At 35.7% G+C, this 23,111-nt stretch overlaps 1 protein-coding gene across 4 annotated transcripts in view; it reads left to right on the top strand.

The window, feature by feature from the left end:
• The window catches only part of nars2 (asparaginyl-tRNA synthetase 2, mitochondrial), an 87,505-nt gene that overhangs the window by 38,091 nt on the left and 26,303 nt on the right, over positions 1-23,111 (top strand). For all 4 annotated transcript variants that reach the window (XM_059964499.1, XM_059964500.1, XM_059964498.1 and 1 more), the window contains one exon: positions 21,712-21,844. In XM_059964499.1, coding sequence (XP_059820482.1) covers positions 21,712-21,844 — 133 coding nt within the window. The remainder of the gene's footprint in view (positions 1-21,711; positions 21,845-23,111) is intronic.

Here is a 23,111-nt window from a genome sequence, read left to right as displayed (position 1 = left end):
AAGTGGACTGACCGAGTCATCAACAATGAGGTCCTGGCCCGCGCCCAGATACCAAGCATTTTCACCCTGCTCCAACAACGCCATCTCCGCTGGCTGGGCCACGTACACTACATAGCAGATGGGAGGATCCCGAAAGACCTGCTGTATGGGGAACTGGCCTCTGGCAAGAGAGCACAAGCGTGGCCCCGTCTTCATTTCAAAGATGTCTGCAAGAAACACATGAAGTCACTGAACATGAACATCGGAAGATGGGAGGACATTGCAAACGATTGCTCTCGCTGGAGGCTGGAACTATGCAGAGGTCTAAAAAGAGGAGAAGAGGTGCTGAGGCTTGCTGCTGAAGAAAAGTGCACTCACTGAAAAAACAGCATCAAGACAACACCGGAGGACAGCAACTTCAAGTGCAGTCGCAGCAGCAGAGACTGTCACTCCTGTGTGGGCCTCTACAGCCACAACAGATGCTGCCCTACCAACACAGACTTTCCAGGCCAGATCCATGGTCTCGCAAGACTAACGGATGCCATCAGTATTAGAGAATGTAGAGCTGCAAGAAAAATTGAGATTTTTGCAGTTACCTGTTTTTCTTCATTAAGTACTCATAAAATGTGGTCTCATTTTCATCTCAGTCACAACAATAGACAAACACAACCTTTCTAAAATAGTACACACAAACAATTGTACTGCTCAGTAATACTGAGTACACTATTCAAACAATCACAGTCTAGGTTAAAAAAGTATGTGAACCTCTGGGGTAATACCTTCTACAAAAGCTATTTGGAGTCAGGTGTTCTGATCAACGAGATGAGTTTGAAAGTGTGGGTTGTAGAGGTGTCCTACACGATTTAAAAAAAGACGCACAAAGTCAGGTTACTGACAGAGCTTGCTCTTCTCAAGAAAGATTTGTTTATGTGCACCATGTCTTGATCAAAATAACTTTCCAAGGATCTTAGAACAAGAATTATAGAGATACATGAAGCTGAAAAAAGGGTATAAAAGCATTTCTAAAGACCTGAGTGAAATTTTCTACAAATGGAGGAAATTCAGTGCTGTTGCTGCTCTCACTAGGAGTAAGCTTCCTGCAAAGATCGCACCAAGAGCATAACGTGTAATGTTGAAGGAGTTGAGAAAGAACCCAAGGGTGACAGCAAAAGTCCTGCAGAAATCTCTAGAGCTTAAAAAAGTCTCTGTTCATGAGCACCAAACAAGAATGGTGCTCAGGGAAGGACGCCATGAAGCAAATCACTGCTCTCCAAAAAAAAAATTGCTGCACAACTCAAGTTTGCAAAAGAGCACCTGGCTGTTCCACAATACTTTTGGGACAAAGTTCTGTGGACAGGTGAGACAAAAGTTGAACTTTCTGACAGAAATGCACACTGTTATATTTGGAGTTAAAAGGGCTCTGCACGCCAACACCAAAACTTCATCCTAACTGTAAAGCATGGTACAAGGAGCAACATGATTTGGAGCTGCTTTGCTGCCTCAGGGCCTGAACAGCTTGCAGTTGTTGAAGGAACAATAAATCCAAATTGTATCGAGACATTATACAGGAGAATGTCAGGGTAGCAGTCCATCACCTGAATTGAAAGAAGTTGGATGATGCAACAAGACAATGATTGAGGGGGGACGTCACGTGATGACGTAGGATCGAGATGCTGGAACTCAGCCCTCCTGTAAAAAAGTTAATAAATTAATGTTTAAGTGAAGAAAAGTTAATTAATACTTTTTTAAGGTTACTTATAAACTACTCCGGATTGTTTTAAGCTATGCCTCATAAACAGAGGACGAAGAAAACTGCTACCGCGAAGACCGCTCAAGTTGGAACAGAATCAAGGCCTACATCTACCGAAGAACCGCGGACTCAGGTACAACACACCACCGGTGAAACAGAAAAGGAGACTGCGGCAGCATCGGCCATTTCTAAAGGGAAAGATCAACGAGAACTGCGCAAGCGTAAAGGAACGAGCATGCGCAAAAGAGAGCAACCAGAACTACAAAACCCAGCAACGACTGAAACCAACAGTGAAAGTGAGTCTGAGAGAGAGCCGGACTCTCTGGAAAAATCAGACGAAGATGGAGAAGATGAAAGTTCCTCTGAAAGTACAAAAAAGACTTTGAGGCAAATAATGCATAAATTAAATGCATTAAAAGTAATTAAAAGTAACCAAAAAGTAATTACAGAAAAAATAACAAATATGGAGGCTATGTTTGATAAAATGACAAAGAAACAGGAAAAAATGGAAAAGAAAATTACAGATTTGGACGTCAAAATGGAAGAAATGGAGGGAAGAATGAAGAGGATGGAAGATGATAATGATGCCTGGACATCAGAAAGAAAACAACTCGTGGGAAAAATTGATAAACTTGAAAATTTTAGTAGACGCAACAATATTAAAATTGTTGGACTTAAAGAAGGTACCGAAGGAGAAGACCCAATAAATTTTTTTCAAAAATGGATTCCTGAAAAATTGGAAATGGGAGAAGGAACTTTAATTGAGATTGAAAGGGTGCACAGAGCCTTAAGACCAAGATCTCAAGATGATCAAAATCCGCGATCAATTTTGATAAGATGTTTAAGATACCAGGATAAAGAAAAGATTTTGAGGGCGGCTGCCCAGGGTGCCAAAAGAAGAAAAGGTCCGTTGATGATAGCTGAGAAACCAGTTCTTTTTTATCCTGATATAAGTTATAACCTTTTGAAGAGAAAGAAAGAATTTAATCCAGTTAAAAAGGTTTTGTGGGAAAAAGGTTATAAGTTTTTAATGCGTCACCCAGCAACACTGATAATTTTTTTGGAGGAAGGAAAAAGATTTTTTTCTGATTATCAAGATGCGGAGGTGTTTGCACAAAAACTTTCATCTCTTCGTTAATTAAAAGTAGAGATTCCTAAATGTAATGGTTAAAGACGAAGACAGAGAAAGCAAATGGAACTGATGGACATTTAAGGACGATATAAGGGAGAAAAGTAATATTTTAGAAATATTAATTGAGAATAGTATGTTTTTTTTTATATGTATATTTTTTATGTTGCGGGGGGGCTGGGGAGCTTTGAATCGGTTACTACGGGATTCACGTGTGTAATCATGGCGATTGCCATGACCCGTACAATAGAGGGGGGTAATGTTGTGTTTCCTTTCTTTCACAACGTTAGTAGGGGGGTATTTTGTTTTTTTCTTTATTTTCTATTTTTCTTCTATTCTTTTGCCTGGATGATTGGTGGGGACACACATAGCAACATGGAGACTTTTAAAAAGATTTCCCAGGATACAATGAAAGTTGAAGGATTAGGTATTATTATAGATTGGAGTAACATAAATAAAAATAATGACTAATTTATTGAATTTTTTAAGTTTTAATGTTAATGGGCTTAATGGACCAATAAAAAGAAAAAGAATTTTAACATACATTAAAAAAATGAAAATAGATATAGCTTTCTTACATGAAACTCATTTAACGGATATAGAACATCAGAAATTAAAAAGAGACTGGGTTGGAAATGTTATTGCAGCTTCATTTAACTCAAAGGCAAGAGGAGTTGCAATTTTGGTTAATAAAAATTTACCAATTAAAATACAAAATGTATTAATTGATTCGGCAGGAAGATATTTAATTATACATTGTCAAATTTTTTCAGAACTATGGACTCTTATGAATATTTATGCACCAAATGAAAATGATGTAAAGTTTATACAGGAGGTCTTTTTGAATTTGGCTAATGCACATGATAAAATATTAATAGGTGGAGATTTTAATTTTTGTTTAGATCCAGTTTTAGATAGATCAACAAAGGCTATTACAAAATCAAAAGTAGCAAAATTACCTCTATCATTGATGAAAGATTTAAATTTGATTGATATATGGAGAAGAATCAATCCAAAAGAAAGGGATTATTCATTCTATTCAAATAGACATAAAACATATTCAAGGATAGATTTTTTCCTATTATCAACAAATACTCAAGATAGAGTGAAAAACGTGGAATATAAAGCAAGAATATTGTCTGATCACTCTCCTTTAATAATGACAATGATAATGATAGATAAAGAGGAATCAATTTATAGATGGAGATTTAATTCAATTTTACTAAAACGTCAAGATTTTTGTGATTTTATGAAAAAGCAGATTCAGTTCTTTTTAGATACAAATTTACATTCAGTTGATGATAAATTCATATTGTGGGAAGCAATGAAAGCATATTTGAGAGGCCAGATAATAAGTTATACTTCTAAAATTAAGAAGGAATATATGATAGAAATAGATCAATTGGAAAAAGAGATTATAAAATTAGAAAAAGAATCTCAAAGAAATATGACAGAAGAAAAACGAAGACAACTTATTAATAAGAAGTTAAAATATAATACACTCCAGACATATCGAACAGAAAAAGCAATTATGAGAACTAAACAGAGATATTATGAATTAGGTGAAAGATCACATAAAGTTCTTGCATGGCAGTTAAAAACAGATCAGATTTCTAAAACAATAAATGCAATTCGGACAAAAGTGAATGAAATTACTTATAAACCTCTAGAAATTAATGAGGCTTTTAAGAATTTTTATTCTGAGTTGTATAAATCAGAATCAAAGAATGATGACATTAAGATAGAAGAATTTTTATCACAAATAACTCTTCCAAAATTAAATATAGAAGAACAGAAGGGATTAGGTATGTCTTTTACATTGAAGGAAGTTGAAGAAGCTTTGGGATCACTTCAAAGTAATAAATCTCCAGGAGAAGATGGTTTTCCACCTGAATTTTATAAAAAGTTTAAAGATTTATTAATTCCTCCTTTTATGGAGTTAATATATCAAGCGGAAAGAACGCATAAACTTCCAGAATCTTTTTCAACAGCTATTTTAATAGTATTGCCAAAAAAAGACAGAGACCTTTTAAAACCAGCATCATATAGACCTATTTCTTTATTAAACACCGATTATAAAATAATAGCAAAAATCTTATCTAATAGATTATCTAAATGCTTACCAAAATTAGTGCATATGGATCAAACAGGATTTATCAAAAATAGACAATCGGCAGATAATGTAACTCGGTTATTTAGTATAATCCATTTAGCACAAAAGAGGGAGGAAATGAGTGTGGCAGTTGCTTTAGATGCAGAAAAAGCATTTGATAGATTGGAATGGGATTTTTTATTTAAGGTATTGGAAAAATATGGACTAGGAACGTCATTTATAAAATGGATTAAAACCTTAAATACTAATCCCAAAGCTAAAGTAGTGACAAATGGTCAAATTTCAACATCATTTCAGTTAACAAGATCAACTCGGCAAGGTTGCCCACTATCACCTGCTTTATTTGTGTTGGCAATAGAACCACTAGCTGAATTAATTAGAATGGACCCAGATATTAAGGGTTTCAGAGTTAATCAGGAAGAATACAAGATTAACTTATTTGCTGATGATGTTCTACTTTATTTAACAGATCCATTACATTCACTACGCAAATTATCTTATAGACTAGAAGAATATGGGAAAATATCGGGTTATAAAATAAATTGGGATAAAAGTGAAATTTTACCTCTTACTAAAGGAGATTATAATCAATGTCGATTAATAATTCAATTTAGATGGCCAGCAAATGGTATAAAATATTTACGTATAAGAGTTGATAATGATATAAAAAACTTATACAAATTAAATTACTTACCACTTTTGAAAAAAATTCAGGAAGATCTTGAAAAAAGGATGGCATTACCAATAACATTAGTAGGTAGAGTAAATACTATAAAAATGAATATATTCCCTAGATTACAATATTTATTTCAATCATTACCAATACAATTACCCCAGAAGTTTTTTCAAGAGTTAAACAAATATGTGAGGGAATACCTCTGGAAAGGTAAGATGTCAAGAATATCGTTGGAAAAATTGACATGGAAATTTGATCTAGGAGGATTACAACTTCCAAATTTTAAGAATTATTATAAAGCAAATCAACTTAGATTTATTGCATCTTTTTTCGAGAAAGATAAACCGGCATGGATTAGAATAGAATTAGATAAAATAGGAGAAAATGTACCAGAAGATTTTATATACAAATGGGAATCTAAATGGATACGGGAAAAGAAAGAATCTCCTATATTAAAACATTTGATTGATTTATGGAATAAGATAAATGTTGATGATGAGACAAAAAAATCTTTATTAGCAAAGAGATCTTTAATTCAAAATAGACTTATTCCTTTCACAATGGACAATCAACTTTTATATAATTGGATTCAAAATGGGATTAGATATATAGGGAATTGTTTTGAAGGAGGTATATTAATGTCATTTGATCAATTAAAGAATAAATATAAAATATCAAACAACACTTTATTTTGTTATTTTCAATTAAGGGTGTATTTAAGAGAAAAATTAGGTCAAACAATGTTATTGCCGAAATCTAATGAAATAGAAATTTTAATTCAAAAAGGAAATATTAAAATATTTATATCTTGCATGTATAACTTGATTCAAAGACAGGTAATTAAACAAGGAGTCCATAAGTCAAGACAAAAATGGGAAAGTGATTTGAATATTAAAATTGAAGAAACAAATTGGTCAAGACTATGTCTTGATAGTATGACAAATACAATAAATGTTCGGTTAAGATTAGTGCAGTATAATTTTCTACATCAATTATATATTACACCACAAAAAATAAAAAAATTAAATCCAAATTTATCGGATCAGTGTTTCCGATGTAACCAGGAAACTGGTACTTTTTTACATTCGACATGGTCTTGCTCTAAAATTCAACCTTTTTGGACAAATTTAAGACTTTTACTGGAACAAATTACAGGAACACAACTTCCTCATAATCCAATATTATTTTTACTAGGTGATATTGAAGGGATAAAACCGAAACTCAAACTAAATAAGTATCAGAAAGAATTTATAAAAATTGCACTGGCAGTAGCCAAAAAAGCTATTGCAGTTACTTGGAAATCGGATACACATTTAAGTATAGATTCTTGGAAGAAAGAAATCTATGGTTGTATTCCATTAGAAAAAATTACTTATAATTTAAGAGATAAATACGAAACATTTCTGAAAATTTGGAGCCCTTATTTACAAAAGACAGGATTAAATATATAGATGCTCTGAAGATGAAACAATTGGTTATTAGGGGAAAGAAATAAATATACATATTAAAGTTGTTACGAATTCCATGGAGCATGTGGAGATCTTCCAACAACCAGGCATTCTTTCTTTCTTTCTTTTTTTCTATAGGGCAGTTAGGGGGGAGGGGTTAAAGGGAGGGGGTAAGGGTTATATACATTGTTTTTTTTCATACTTTGTAATCATTTAAAAATGCAATAAAAAAAGTTTAAAAAAAAAGACAATGATTGAAGCAAGAGGAAATCAACAACAGAGTGGTTTAAAAAAAACAAAAGAAAATTCATGTTTTAGAATGGCCAAGTCAGAGTCCAGACCTTAATCCAATTGAGATACTTTGGCATGACCTGAAGAGGGCTACGCATACAGGGTATCCCTAAATATCAATGAACTGAAACAGTTTTGTATGGAGAAATAGTCTAAAATTTCTCCTTGCCATTGTGCAAGTCTGATCTGCAGCTACAGGAATGTATGGTGGAGGTTATTATTAATAAAGGAGGTTCTACCTGTTATTAAGTACAAGGGTTCCTGTATTTTTTCCAGCCTGGACTGCGAATAATTTAACAATGTGTTCATTAAAGATGTGAAAAATACAATTGTTAGTGTGTTATTAGTTTAGGCTGATTATGTTTGACTATTATTGTGACTTAGATGAAAATCAGACCGTATTTTATGAGTAACTAATGTAGAAAACCAGGTAATTGCAAAGGGTTCACAAAACTTTTTTTGCACCCATATCCAGTATACAACCTGAAATTCTTACTCTTCATAGACATCTACAAAACAAGAAACCCTATAGAATGAATGAAAGAAATATCAGGATACCAAAGCCCCCTCTCCCCCGCCACACACAAGCAGCACAGAAGCATCGAGCCTCCCCCTCTGGTGCCAGCTGAAGCACCGTTCCCCCTCCGGCCACCAAACAAGCAATAGCAAAAGCCCCCCCAAAGAGACCTTGATCTAGAATCCATGAAAAACTACAGTCCATAACCCAGCACTTCAGTATCTCAGACAGGCTCTTTCCCCCCCATCGAGGGAGAGGGAGGTTGCTCTGCTGCAACAATGAGAGAGGAGACTCGCAACTCGCTGTTCCGTTGTTACAATTTTCCACATCGCTTTTCCAAGCCCCCCCCCCGACTTGATATCCAACAGGCCTTCACTATCCATCAGAAAGAGAGAATTCTGACATTAAATGTCATAAGATTTTGGGATATGAAAGGGGAGAAACCACCTTGTTTTACAGTGAGAGCTGTGAGTTGGGGGAATTCCAGAATCGGTTAAGGCCATGTAAGCTGTTGATATCAGTTCAGCTGGATAATGAAAGGAAGCAGACATCGGGAGTACAGAGAACATTGTTAGAACAATTTTTCTGGACAGCATGACAAACCATGATAAGGACTGATTAAATTCAGATATCTATCTCTACACTTTTTGGGTTTTCAGTGGATCTGACAACTGACTGATGCCTTAGAAATGTGTAATCCTTTTGGATTCTTTCATTGAATTACAGAACTTGACAGCACACAAGGAAGCCATTTGACCTAAGAAAATTGACTTTGGGTTAATCCCACTTCCCAGTCCTCAACAAAAAAGGAATGGGAGCTTTCTATACATGAGATAATAAATTCACGATGGAGTGAATTATAAAACTATTTAAATAATATCTGAACTTAGTTATTCAATCTGCTTGTAATGAGGACAATTGAGATCATTTTCAAAAGTGTGTTTAGAGTACATAATTGTACAAAACTTGTAAAGAAACTTTGGTACAATTAGAAGAGTGAGACTGGCCTATTGTCTAGTACTGATGAGGGACAATATGGCGTGCTATTCTCTGGAGAGGGTCAAACTAAAGGGATAAATAGCACAGTAACACTGAATGGAAAGCAGCAATGTATTATAGAGAAGATACACTACTCTTTAATTCTTTAAGTAATAAGAAATTTGCTAACATATTGGGTGTCATTGTTCAGGTTAGCTGCCTACAGTGTGGTATCATCTGCTTTTACCATAATATTAATGATCAGCATATGCAACCAATTTTTGCAGGGAAGTTCTGGCACATATTAGATTTGATTTTCCATTTATTCATTTCAGTTGTGTAAAAACTTAATTGATAATGTGTACTGTTTGCACATAAACATTAACTTGAAGTAGTTATGCTGCACTGGAATAGCTGTGAAAGGTGTTATTAAAAGTTCAGAATGTGACTTAATATATGTACAAAAAGTGCATTTTTAAAGATTAGCATGACTTTTCGTATTATGCCAGCCTCAGTTGAGGGGGAATTGAATCGTGATTCAGTATCTGATGATCAGCAAGTATAGAAACAATAAATTGGAAATAATGTCATTTGAGCTTTTTGATTATCCTTGTTGGCAATAATTATTGAGATGCGGTACCCAGATCTTTATAGACTTGCAAGGTATAATCATACCTAAATATGTAGAATAAAATCACCATCAATATTACACTTCTTTCACCTTTAATTTTTGTTGCACTAATATCACAGCATTAATTTTTACATCCACATTGTTGAAACTGGCTTGTTAACTTTAGTAAATTTCTCTTGATTCAAAATGTTTTGTTGATGGATCTGCACCAGACGCCCTACTGAATGGGGATCAAAATTCAGATTTTGTACATATTCATATGTTTGGAAATTTTTGAGTATGACTGAACTCTGCATGTTTTCTTTAGTGATATCCCCTGTCTGGTGAATATTCTGAAATATTGAGTTGTCAGGATGTAAAATTATCTGCTTTATATATAATTAGACTTGTATTTGATGTACATGATGTGGTTGCATATTTTAGTTTATTTGAGTTTTTCAATATTGAATATGAAAAATACATAAGCGAGAATGTGTGAAGTTTTGGAAGAGTGATATTTTGTTTAAAATTTGTAGGAAGTCAAAACTCCATTCATTGATGCTCCTCCGTTAGCTTAAACCCATCCATTTGGTTAATAAATTTGAAAGGATAAATTCAAAACAACATTTGTCTTGAAGGTGGTATAATTACACTGAGCTATCTTACGAACACAATTATTTTAGAATAATCTTATTATCTATTACGGATACACCTGCACTCCAAATAACACTTGGATTACAACAAACGATACTTTGGAAAGTATTAACACATTCTGAGAGCATGCTTTTTCAGCAATTTGTAATTACTTCCTTTAGTATCTTGAACTGTGAAGAGTAAATATATTTTTTTTTGCACTGAAGTATCTTAATCAAGATACTTCTGTAAGTGTTTATTAGATATTTCCCTAATAACCAAATAAAATGTTGGCATAAAAAGAGGAAAGATGTAAAATTTTCAGCATCTTTTTTGATGTAAGCCTTTTCCAGTAATAACTTAATCTGGAAACCTGATTTTCCAAAATCTTGGGGGAAATAATAAGTTGCTCTTACTTAATCTTTGGAGGTAGTATAGTAAATGTACTAAGTAATTGTAAAAGTGATCAGTTATATTGCTATACCTGTCTTTTAGACACTACTTAGACTGTGAGGGCTACAAAATGTAGGAACCTTAAAAAATGGCTAGTGCTTAAAAAACAGAAGAATATGATTTTTGTTTTGAGCAAGTGATATCTGGAGCTCTTAGTAACAAAGACCAGAAAGTTCATCAGTCTTCTAATTCTAGTTATTTAAATTTTTTGTTTCCTTTTCATCTGTCACTTTTTCTCCTACATTCTGCCTATCTTTCTTTCCCCCCTTTTTCATCCCTACCACCTTCTGTCATTTTTTTTTTGGCTTTTCCTGCTGTGCTATTTTCATAATGGATTGCTGTAAAACATGAACATAAATTTAACGTTTTGTAATGGGTAATAACGGCATCATTTATTTTCAACCTTGATTTCAAAAGAATTCACAGCAAGTTTTGTTGGCCTTGTATTCGTTTAGTAAAATTAAGGTGCAATTCTGGCCTTGAGTCCAGCGTTTGGGGATGATAATAGACAATAGACAATAGGTGCAGAAGTAGACCATTCGGCCCCTCGAGTCTGCACCGCCATTCTGAGATCATGGCTGATCATTCACTATCAATACCCAGTCCCTGCCTTGTCCCCATATCCCTTGATTCCCCTATCCATCAGATATCTATCCAGCTCCTTCTTGAAAGCATCCAGAGAATTGGCCTCCACCGTCTTCCAAGACAGTGCATTCCACACCTCCACAACTCTCTGGGAGAAGAAGTTCTTCCTCAACTCTGTTTTAAATAACTGACCTCTTATTCTCAATCCATGCCCTCTGGTACTGGACTCTCCCAACATCTGGAACATATTTCCTGCCTCAATCCTATCAAATCCTTTAATTATCTTAAACGTTTCAATCAGATCCCCTCTCAATCTCCTCAATTCCAGCGTGTACAAGCCCAATCTCTCCAATCTCTCTGCGTAAGACACCCCTGCCATCCCAGGAATCAACCTAGTGAATCTACGCTGCACTTTCTCAATTGCCAGAATGTCCTTCCTCAAACCTGGAGACCAAAACTGTACACAATATTCCAGGTGTGGTCTCACCAGGGCCCTGTACAAATGCAAAAGGACATCCTTGCTGTTGTACTCAATTCCCCTTGTAATAAATGCCAACATTCCATTTGCCCTCTTCACTGACTGTTGCACTTGCTCATTCACCTTCATTGACTAATGAACTAGGACTCCTAGGTCTCTTTGCATTTCTCCCTTACCTAACTCTACACCGTTCAGACAATACTCTGCCCTCTTGTTCCTGCTTCCAAAGTGGATAACTTCACATTTATTCACATTGAATGACATCTGCCAAGTATCTGCCCACTCACCCAGCCTATCCAAGTCTCCCTGTATTCTCGTAACGTCCTCTTCGCATGTCACACTGCCACCCAGTTTAGTATCGTCAGCAAACTTGCTGATATAGTTTTCAATGCCCTCATCTAAATCGTTGACATAAATCGTAAAGAGCTGTGGTCCCAATACAGAGCCCTGTGGTACCCCTCTAGTCATCTCCAGCCAGTCCGAGAAACACCCATTCACTGCTACCCTTTGCTTTCTATCTGCCAACCAGTTTTCTATCCATGTTGAAACCCTGCCCCCAATGCCATGAGCTCTGATTTTACTCACCAATCTCCTATGTGGCACCTTATCGAATACCTTCTGAAAATCTAGGTACACAACATCCACTGGCTTACCCTCGTCTAACATCCCTGTTACACCCTCAAAAAACTCCAACAGTTAATGAACTGTTCATTATCCAACAGGATGATGAAACAGTTAATTTGATAATTTGATCTCTTCTGTATAATCTTTTTGTGACTAGTGTAACCTGGAAGCGTGAGCACAATTCTCACAACTGGAGCAGTCCACGAGAATAATGGAAGGCTGTCTAAGCCTTTCTGAAGTTTAATTTCATGTATTTTGCAGTTTCCCATCTTTAATATATATTTGTTAGCTTAAAAATATGGATTGATATCAGTTTTATTGGTAATTTCAGCAACTGTAGCTTATTGGGCTAGTGATTTTCTTGAGCTTCTACATAGAAAGATCTTTTTTGATCTTTCATTGAAGTGGACCAGCTCTGATTTAAAAAAAAGAACCCTTGTTCTGCATTTCTAATCTGGATAAAATACAAAGAAAAAATACTGATGCACAGAACAAAGGATGAAAACATCTAGTTTAAGGTGACTCTACTGAAGTTGCTCAACAGTTTACTAGTAGTTCAAAAGGCAAGAAATATGGCTGAAAGCATCATTAATAACACCTTTTCTGAGGTAAGTTATGGTAAACTATCACCATTAACAACGAAGAGGCGAGTGAAGGTGACATGAAGGATGAGCTGTGCAGATGATTTGCAAAGTCGGAACGGAACGTCTTCGGGTGCTTTCACAGTCGGGTATGCAGTTAGAGAGATTTGGAGAGGACTCGAGGTGGAGGAGCTTTGATGTCCATCCACCTAAACTTGGTGCAAGATTAGATCAATCTAAGTGAGGAGCCAATTTGAAAAGGTCAAGAACGGCTTTGGGTTGTGCAGGGAGGTCTAGGCCCAGAGCATATCACTAGATTAGGGCCCGGGTCCCAATTCAAGGCACAACCTTTAAATGCCAGCCCAGGTAGGATATCTGTTTCACCCCTCTCTCCGTGGCGCTGAGGCTATAACACTGCTCCAGCTCCTACGCGCTTCATGTCTGTGAGCTTCTCGGCAGTTTGTCCGTTATATAATGAACTGAGACTGAGGCTTGGGCCTACTCCAGTTGCTCGGGATATGGGTTTATGGACTCAATTTGATTCGGAATGCTGGTGTTGCTTGCTCCTGTTGTTTGCATGATTAATGTTTTTATTTCTCTTTCTCCTGCACAATGGATGTTCATCTTTTTTTTTTAATTGGGTTCTTTTGGGTTTCCTGTATTTTGGCTGCCTCAAAGCAGTCAAATCTCAGGGTTGTTTAACTTATACAAACATTGATATTCAATCTACATTGAACTTTGAAAACTGCTTGTCACGTTTCACTAATTATATTCTATCCATTTATTCCAATCCACCTCCTATATTCCAGCTGATTCTGAAACCTCCAGTTCTATACATCTTTCATTTTAGTTCTTTTTTTTGTGGAATTTTAGTGCTGGAGCTGCATGTTGACATCCAGCTGATCTCTTGTATCCAATGTGAAACACCCAAGAATTGTACAGTTGCCCTTGACTGGAGAATTAGACCAGGCTGCATGTAAATTCAAAATTAGGAAAGTGTCTCACTAGTTTTCAGGGAAAGAAAATGAATTAAGATTTATGTAAAAACATTTCAACCAGTATATCATTTTATAATTTTAACATGTTCTACAGGTTTGCACAATTTAAGATGTAGCTAGTCTTGTGTTTTAGACAATAAGCTAAATGCACTAATGCTTTCATGTATGACCTGGAGATAAAGCAGTGATATATTGCATGTAAGGACTTGTTCAAAACAAGAATGTGATGTTAACAATATAAAAAGAATCACCTAGACTTGCCTCAGTAAGAAATACAATATGATGTAAGCCTAAAAAAAGCTATCAACTGTATTTTAATAGAGTTGCCTGCTATTTTCGCTGCCATATCCTGCATGTTATGGCACCATAATTTACCTTAGTAATGTGTTTATCTTATGAACAAATTAAGGCTTTTTAAATTTTTATGGATTGTGTATAGTTTACATCATTTTAAAGAAACATTACTAACCAAGTACATCCTGTCAACTAGTAATTTTTCTTTGTTTTTGATGCTGTATTTCTTCTGAGATAAAAGATGCAGTTGTTTTGTGAAAGAAACCACCTACCTTTTGCATTTGGTACCAGCCACTTGTTTGTTGTATAGTAGGTTAAAAAGCTGAATGAAATTCCCACTGTCTGAACTAGTTAAGTACTTTGATTCAACATTGAAGTGTAGCAATATAGCACACTAGATGTGTTTGTTTTCCATAGCAAAAATTTAGAATTGTGCTGAGAGTCTGTATGGAATCTTGAATGCTTTGGCCTGTTGATGCACAGCTGCTCACTTTGATGTAGCCTAAATTAATTCCGATTCAAAAAGATAAATTTAAATGTTATATTTCGGTAGATAAGAGTGTTGTCAGCTTCCTCTGCTTCCCATTCTTTTTTTCAATGATGTGAAATGAAATTCAATTGTGTTTCTGTGCCAGTCAAGCGAGGTAGTTGATTTGCCATTCAGGGATGAGAAGAAGCATCTTCCCTTAAAGGACAGTACAATCTTCAAAATTCTCTGCCCAAAAGGACTCTGGTGGCAGAGTAATTTGAGTACATTTATGACAGAATGATTGATAATTGGATATTAAAGACACTGAGGAATAGGGCATTGAAATAGTAAAGACAAAGGTAAAAAGATGAGCCATAATCTTAATGAATGATGGAGCAGGTGAAAGTGGCCATATGGCCTTTGAGAGTTTAAGAAAATTTATGAATAGTTGCAAAATATTCTTTTCAATCAGCTTATCACCAGAATTCATAGAAATACATATTAATGAAAAGTGCTTGTTACTAGACGAGCCACCAAAATATAATGAAAATATGTTCCTGAGGGAGTTCCGGTGATGTCATTGTCAAGAATGGCAGCTTAACTCACTAGCTCCTCCGGAAAAACGCGTATTAAGCCCCATTAACCCATCAAATATAATATTTTTCAAAAAATATTTGAACTGAAAAGAGGGGCAAGAATGGGGAAAAAGAATGGAAATAAAAAAAGCGACACCGCGGAGCCTGCGGCCGAGAGGAGTGCAGCGAGCGTCTCTCCTACCCAACCACGTGTGAGCGAGGTGGCCGCCGGGCCTCGTTCAGACGAAGTGGCGAATATGTTCAACATCCTGAAAGAAATAATGGAGGTCCAGAAAGATGTAAAGCAGCAGCTCAGTGATATTAAGGCAGAGCTCGCCAGTGTTAATCAAAAAATAGCGGTGGCAGAAACTCACATTGAGAAGGTGGAAGATCGCGTTCAAAATGTGGAATGGTACTGAGTAAGACTATAAAAATAGTACATCACCAAGAAGGTAAACTGCTTGATCTGGAGGGAAGATCATGGCAGAAAAATATCAGAATCTACAGCATTCCCGAAGGAGCGGAGGGCCCGTCTATGACAGAGTTTCTCAGAAAGTTACTGTGGGACGCGTTGGATCTTCTCCCAGCTATGAAGCTGGAAGTCGAAAGAGCGCACCGTGCGCTTGTTCCAAAACCTACCTGGGTTAGAAAGCCACGATCAATTATAATTAAATTCCTTTGGTACAGCACCAAGGCGGAGATTCTATGAAGGGCCTGGGGTAAGAAGAGAGTGTTTTTAGAGGATAAATTAACATATTTTGACCAAGATTACCCCCACCCCCAGCAGTCCTCTGGAAACGCAAAGAATACTCTGAAGTAAAGCGAGTACTAAAGCAAAATAAGATTTGATTTCTAACTCTGTACCCTGCTAAACTTAGAGTGTTTTATGACAATGGGACGCAGTTGTACTAGACAGTGGAAGAGGCGACTACAGATATGAAGGCCAGAGGGTTGCCCGTCAGCATGACCAAAACGAAAGAAAGCCTGGCTGAGGAATTGTCTCGCTCGGCTTGGGAAATAGTGCGAGAATCGATAAGGCAGGAGACAGGAGGAAGCCAAGAGAAACATATCAGGAACAGACTGGGAGTTTTCCCAAAGACAGTCCTCACCCCTTTCAGAAAAGCCATAAGGTTTGGCTAACTTTAAAAATGCTGAGAAGCTAAATGGAAGCAAAAGTAGATGGTGGTATACCTATCTCGAGAAATACCTACTATAATGTGGATTTTATATTACTTAGTTGTTATTCTTTATTTGCTCACTTACTCCTTTTTCCCCACCAAAATGAGAATATATATATGTGTGTGTGTGTGTGTATGTGTGTAATGTGTGTGTGTGTGTATGTGTGTAATGTGTGTGTGTGTGTATGTGTGTGTGTGTATATATAGGTATATATGTGTGTATGTGTATACATATATATATTGTGTGTGTGTCTGTCTGCATATTCTGCTCCCCATTCTGTATAGACTATTTCATAACATTTGGAAAAGACAAAGACAAAATAAACACCTGTGGAATTGGGACAATAGATGTAAGTGACCATGCACCTATATATTTATCTGTTGATTTTGACCTACAACCAAAGAATACTATTTGGAAACTAAATTCAAGTCTACTCAATGATCCATACTTTAAGGAACAAATTAAAAAAGAAATTGGTCTCCACTTAGAATTTAATGATAATGGAGAGGTTTCACCTCCCATTTTATGGGATACTCTGAAGGCGGTCTTAAGAGGGAAAATTATAGCGATATTTTTGTATAAGAAAAAAATAAGGAATAAAACAGAGGAATTACAAAATAGACTGAAAGAACTAGAGAAAAACACAAATTGAATTTGGCACAGGATACGTTAGGGGAAATTAAAAGAATTAGGAATGAAATAAATAATTTTGCTACTCAAGAAATCAGGAAAAACTTAATGCTTCTGAAACAGAGGCATTATGAAAGTGGATCGAAATCTATGAAACTACTGGCATGGAAACTGGAAAAAAAAAAGGCAGAAAATACAATTCATAGAATTAGGGACCCAAAAACAAAAATGATAAAAAATAAGCTAAGTGAAATTTAAGAAGCTTTTGAAGTGTTTTACAATAGACAATAGGTGCAGAAGTAGACCATTCGGCCCCTCGAGTCTGCACCGCCATTCTGAGATCATGGCTGATCATTCACTATCAATACCCAGTCCCTGCCTTGTCCCCATATCCCTTGATTCCCCTATCCATCAGATATCTATCCAGCTCCTTCTTGAAAGCATCCAGAGAATTGGCCTCCACCGTCTTCTGAGGCAGTGCATTCCACACCTCCACAACTCTCTGGGAGAAGAAGCTCTTCCTCAACTCTGTTTTAAATAACTGACCTCTTATTCTCAATCCATGCCCTCTGGTACTGGACTCTCCCAACATCTGGAACATATTTCCTGCCTCAATCCTATCAAATCCTTTAATTATCTTAAACGTTTCAATCAGATCCCCTCTCAATCTCCTCAATTCCAGCGTGTACAAGCCCAATCTCTCCAATCTCTCTGCGTAAGACAGCCCTGCCATCCCAGGAATCAACCTAGTGAATCTACGCTGCACTTCCTCAATTGCCAGAATGTCCTTCCTTAAACCTGGAGACCAAAACTGTACACAATATTCCAGGTGTGGTCTCACCAGGGCCCTGTACAAATGCAAAAGAACATCCTTGCTCTTGTATTCAATTACCCTTGTAACAAAGGCCAACATTCCATTTGCCCTCTTCACTGCCTGTTGCACTTGCTCATTCACCTTCATTGACTGGTGAACTAGGACTCCTAGGTCTCTTTGCATTTCTCCTTTACCTAACTCGACACCGTTCAGACAATACTCTGCCCTCTTGTTCCAGCTTCCAAAGTGGATAACTTCACATTTATTCACATTGAATGACATCTGCCAAGTATCTGCCCACTCACTCAGCCTATCCAAGTCTCCCTGTATTCTCTTAACGTCCTCTTCGCATGTCACACTGCCACCCAGTTTAGTATCGTCAGCAAACTTGCTGATATAGTTTTCAATGCCCTTATCTAAATCATTGACATTACAAAACGCTATATTCCAAACTTCCAGGGGGAAGCATAACACAAATTGACACCTTCTTGAATTCTCTAGAGTTACCCACTTTAAGCGAAGAACAAAATAGAAAAATGACTGCTGACATAACTGAAGTTGAATTAAAAGCTGCAATTAGTAGGCTTAAATTAAGTAAGTCACCAGGATCGGATGGGTATACAGCAGAGTGGTACAAAGAATTTAAAAATGAGTTAATTCCTGTTTTACTCCCCACACTGAACTGGGCTCTAAAAAGGCACAAATACCACTCAGTTGGAAGGAAGCAATAATCTCAGCTATACCGAAAGAAGACGAGCATAAAATGGAATGTGGGTCATTTACACCAATATCCATTCTTAATGTAGATTATAGGTTATTTACCTCCATCATGGCCGAACGATTAGAGGAGTTTCTACCCATACTGATACATAATGATCAGACAGGTTTTATACGACAATGCCAAACTCAAGACAATATACGAAGAACACTTCACATTATGGATCACATACAAAAAAAAATAAAATCGAAGCAATAGTGATAAGCATGGATGCTGAAAAAGCATTTGATTCTGTTAATTGGAATTTTCTTTACAGAGTTTTACATAAATTTGGTTTCCAAGATACAATTGTTAAAACTATACAGACACTATATGACAATCCTACTGCTCAGATTAAAATCAATGGATATTTATCAAATAGTCTTACCCTAGAAAGGGGCACGGGACAGGGTTGTGCATGGTCACCACTACTCTTCGCATTATATCTGGAACCATTAGCTCAATACATCAGACAAAATGAAGATATCAGGGGAATTGCTATTAAAGGGACAGAGCATAAATTGGCTTGTTATGTGGATGACATTTTGATCTATCTAGGGCAACCAACATACTCTTTACCTAAATTGATGCAATCCTTTAAACAATATGGTCAATTATCAGGATACAAGATCAACATAGATAAAACCCAATTACTTTCATATTACTATAGCCCACCAAGAGAAATTGAAAGTCGATACCCCTGGCCATAGCACACAGAGTCTTTCAAATATTTGGGCATCATTATACCAAAAGATTTGGCAAAATTATCAGAATATAATTATCAGCCTCTATATAAAAAAAATTAAGCAAGATGTGGCAAGATGGAGCCTGATTCCTTTTTTCAGTCTCAGTTCAAGGATTGAGTCTATTAAAATGAATATACTGTCCAGACTGTTATAATCTCTTTCAGACCCTACCAATAGAGATTAATCAAAATTAATTCAATGAATGGAACAAGATGCTATCAAGATATATTTGGCAGGGTAAAAGGCCTAGAGTTCATCTCAAAACTTTGCAATTAGCAAAGGAAAAGGGGGATGGGCTTGCCTTCTCTTAGAGATTATTATTTTGCAGCACAGTTGAGAGCTGCGATGGTGCAACCCATCATATGATGTTCAATGGGAAAACATTGAGGAGCGGATACTTCCCATCCCCATACAAGCAATTTTGGCTGATAACAACCTGCAAAGGTACATAAATACTATTGATAACCCATGGGTGAAATTAACTCTTAAAATATGGAAAACCACCATAAAAGAATATAATCTAGAGGGAGATATTGCAATTCTTAAATGGTGTGCATATGACTCTGATTTTACACCAAATAAATTGGATGCTAGATTTAAGGACTGGACAGCTAAAGGAATAACAGTTCTTTGCAACATAATGAAAGAAGGAACACTGTTCAGTTTTGAAATGCTTAAAGAGAAACACTTATTAGAAAAACAAGATTTTTATCGGTATTTACAGATGCGACAATATGTTAATAAGACGCTTAAAAATGTAACCAAGGCAAATACATTCTTGATAGAGCTCTTTAGAAAAGCATATAATTCAGATAATGGTAGTAGAATCATTTCAAGCATGTATAAGGGGTTGTCAAATCTTAAAACACATTCGACTTCATACATTAAAACAAAATGGGAGAAGGAAGGAGGGATAATTATATCTGAGGAAGAATGGACAACAATATGGAGATATCAATGGAAGTGTACCAGTTCACAGAAATGGAGGGAGTTTCGATGGAATAACTTGATAAGATATTCTATTACACCCTCTCAGAAATCCCATTATGATGGTAACCTCCCTGTTTGCTGGAGAAATTGTGGAAATCAAAATGCAAATCATTATCATATTTTCTGGGACTGCCCTGTTAACAAAAACTACTGGAGGGGGATACACAATGCCCTACAAGACATCTTTAAATGTGAAATACCCTTGGAGAGTAAGACCATATATGTTGGATATATACCTCAAGAATGGTTGAAAAGAGATAAATATTTAATGAATATACTGTTGGTGGCTGGTAAAAAGACTCTTACTAGGAATGGTTATCACAGGAGAGCCCAACTTTAAATACATGGATGGAAATTACAATGGACATTTACAAAATGGAGAAGATAACAGCATCTGTTAATCATAAGCTGGAACAATTTGATTCATACTGGGAAAAATGGTTTAACTACATAATGCCTCATAGGCCTGATTCTCACAAATCAGTGAATCTGTTGTAAAAAAAAATCACTCCCTACTTGTACATAGTTCTTTCCTTTTGCTTGTTTTTTCTTTCCACTCTTTCCTGTAAGTGTATACCCCAGATAAATACTTTGTGGAGATTTTGTGATATATATGATTTTATGATATATATGTACAATGTCCAAAATACATCTTATGGAAATGTTTGATGAACTTCAATAAAAAAATAAATTACAAAAAAAAATTATGTTCCTAAATGTTGCACAATGCTGAGAGTGGTGTAGCCCTGATAAAAATTGTTTAAATTATGAAAATCGTAATTGCACAGGTTGTGGGACCATTCTAGGAATGTTTTTATTGATATATTGTCAGATATATTGTAGCGGATAACCTATTATATGCACATGAACATTCCTTTCACTGATTAATGAAGTAGATCCTTAACAATTTTCTGATTTACTGAATAGAACAATTTAATTGATCTGAAAAACAATAATTTGATCTGAATTGGGCAGATCACTTGTTTGAACATCATTTCCATACTTGGATGCAATATTGAGTTGTGTCCATTTATCAATTATTTAGCAATCTTCATATTAGTGTTTTAAGAAGCAATTAATTATTTTAAAATCTGTTTATTATAAATGTACAAGGATGTGTATATTTAAAATAAATTATGCGGTTGAATTAAGTCTGCAAATCACAACAGATAAAAATCAAATCTTTTTCCACTAGAGCATTGCAATGAAATGGCTTATTTCTTTCCAGCCTGATATCATGATTTCATTTCTCATATTTATGACATTATGATTTAATTGCTAGATGTATATTGGTATATTATAATGTAATTTTAAATCTTATGAATTTGTGAAGAAAAAGTAACTTCTTATTTTTTGATTAATGCATAGTTTTATAATTACATACAGAAATAAAAGTACTTCACTAATTTCTTAGGGCTTTTACACAAGTATATTCCTTTGGGCCAACATTTCGAGCAGAAAATTCCCAGACCAGAAGACATTTAGCAGAGTTTTATATGGTAGAAGCTGAGCTTGCTTTCACTGAAAGCTTGAAAGACATCATGAAGGTAAAAATGTTATGCTACATCAATGACTTCATATATTCTCACCATTGTCTAAAATACTTAATCTGCTGTGTGTGATTACAAAATCATCAACATCTATGGCTGATACATGTTATAAACTAGCATTGTCTTTTGAACAATACATAGTTTGTAACTATTCCAAAAGCTTGTGCATGTGATATAAGTTGCAAGAATAGCTTTGCAACTTTGTTTTTGGATTAACTACCAAACTAATATTCCACTTGTTCACAATAGAGCCAAAACTACACCTTTCTGATTGTACTGTTTAATGTATGTGTGCAATGCAATTGCCATGCCCATTATCTCAAAGTTAAAGTCTATTTAATATTTTTTTCAAATCATGCTACATTTTCTTAAAATGTCTGCTTTATAGCCCTCATCTCTCCAGTCTCTCAACCATATTTCCTGTGCATTTTCTTTCACCCGTTTTTAAAATTCATGAATTACTCAATCCTAATGGCAAGTCTAATCCAAATTCATGCTTTGCCTATAAAGATATTTGTTTTTAAATCAATTCTTTTAGAACTAAAGTATAAACACAAGAGGTTCTGCAGATTCTAGAAATCCAGAGGAACAAATACAAAGTGCTGGAGGAGTCAGCATGTCAGGCGCATCTATGGAGAGGAATGAACAATGGACGTTTTGAGCTGAAACCCTTCATCAGGTCTCAGCTGGAAACATCGACTATCATTCCTCTCTGGATGATGCTTGACCTGCTGAGAGTTAGTCTGGCATTTTGAGTTTATTCCTTAAAATTAAAGTAGTTGACAATTTCAGGTTTGTGCCTTTTTCCATCTCCTACTTGATTTTTTGCATTCCTTCTCAAGAAAAGCCTGAAATGAAAGATAAATCTGAACTTGATCCAACGATCTTTTAATGGAATAATATCCAGGACTGAAAGCTATTGTGTCAATGATGAAACAATCCAAAAACTGCCCACTTCTCTTCCCACAAACCTGTATCTTTCATTTTAAATATTTACAGTTGATTTCCTAATAATGCAAGCTTTCCTAATACTCAAGTTTTGTCAGTTTTCCTTGTAAAACAAATTCGCTAGTTCTCACATCACCTCTTACATCATCTTTCTTATGTGATTAAGCAGTTTCTAAATGTCTGTCCTTTGAAAATTATTGGGAGTCCTGTTAAACCTTCATTGAAACTTTGTTCACCTTGTCTGTCTGTGCCACCCTTCCCATGAAATAAAAATACAACCTTGGAAATACTCAGCAGGTCATCAGTATTTGAGGAG

This window comes from Hypanus sabinus, chromosome 3 (genome assembly GCF_030144855.1).
Source record: "Hypanus sabinus isolate sHypSab1 chromosome 3, sHypSab1.hap1, whole genome shotgun sequence".
NCBI lineage: Eukaryota > Metazoa > Chordata > Chondrichthyes > Myliobatiformes > Dasyatidae > Hypanus > Hypanus sabinus.
The sequence above is the reverse complement of the archived record's forward strand: the minus strand, read 5'-3'. Positions and strand labels throughout refer to the sequence as shown.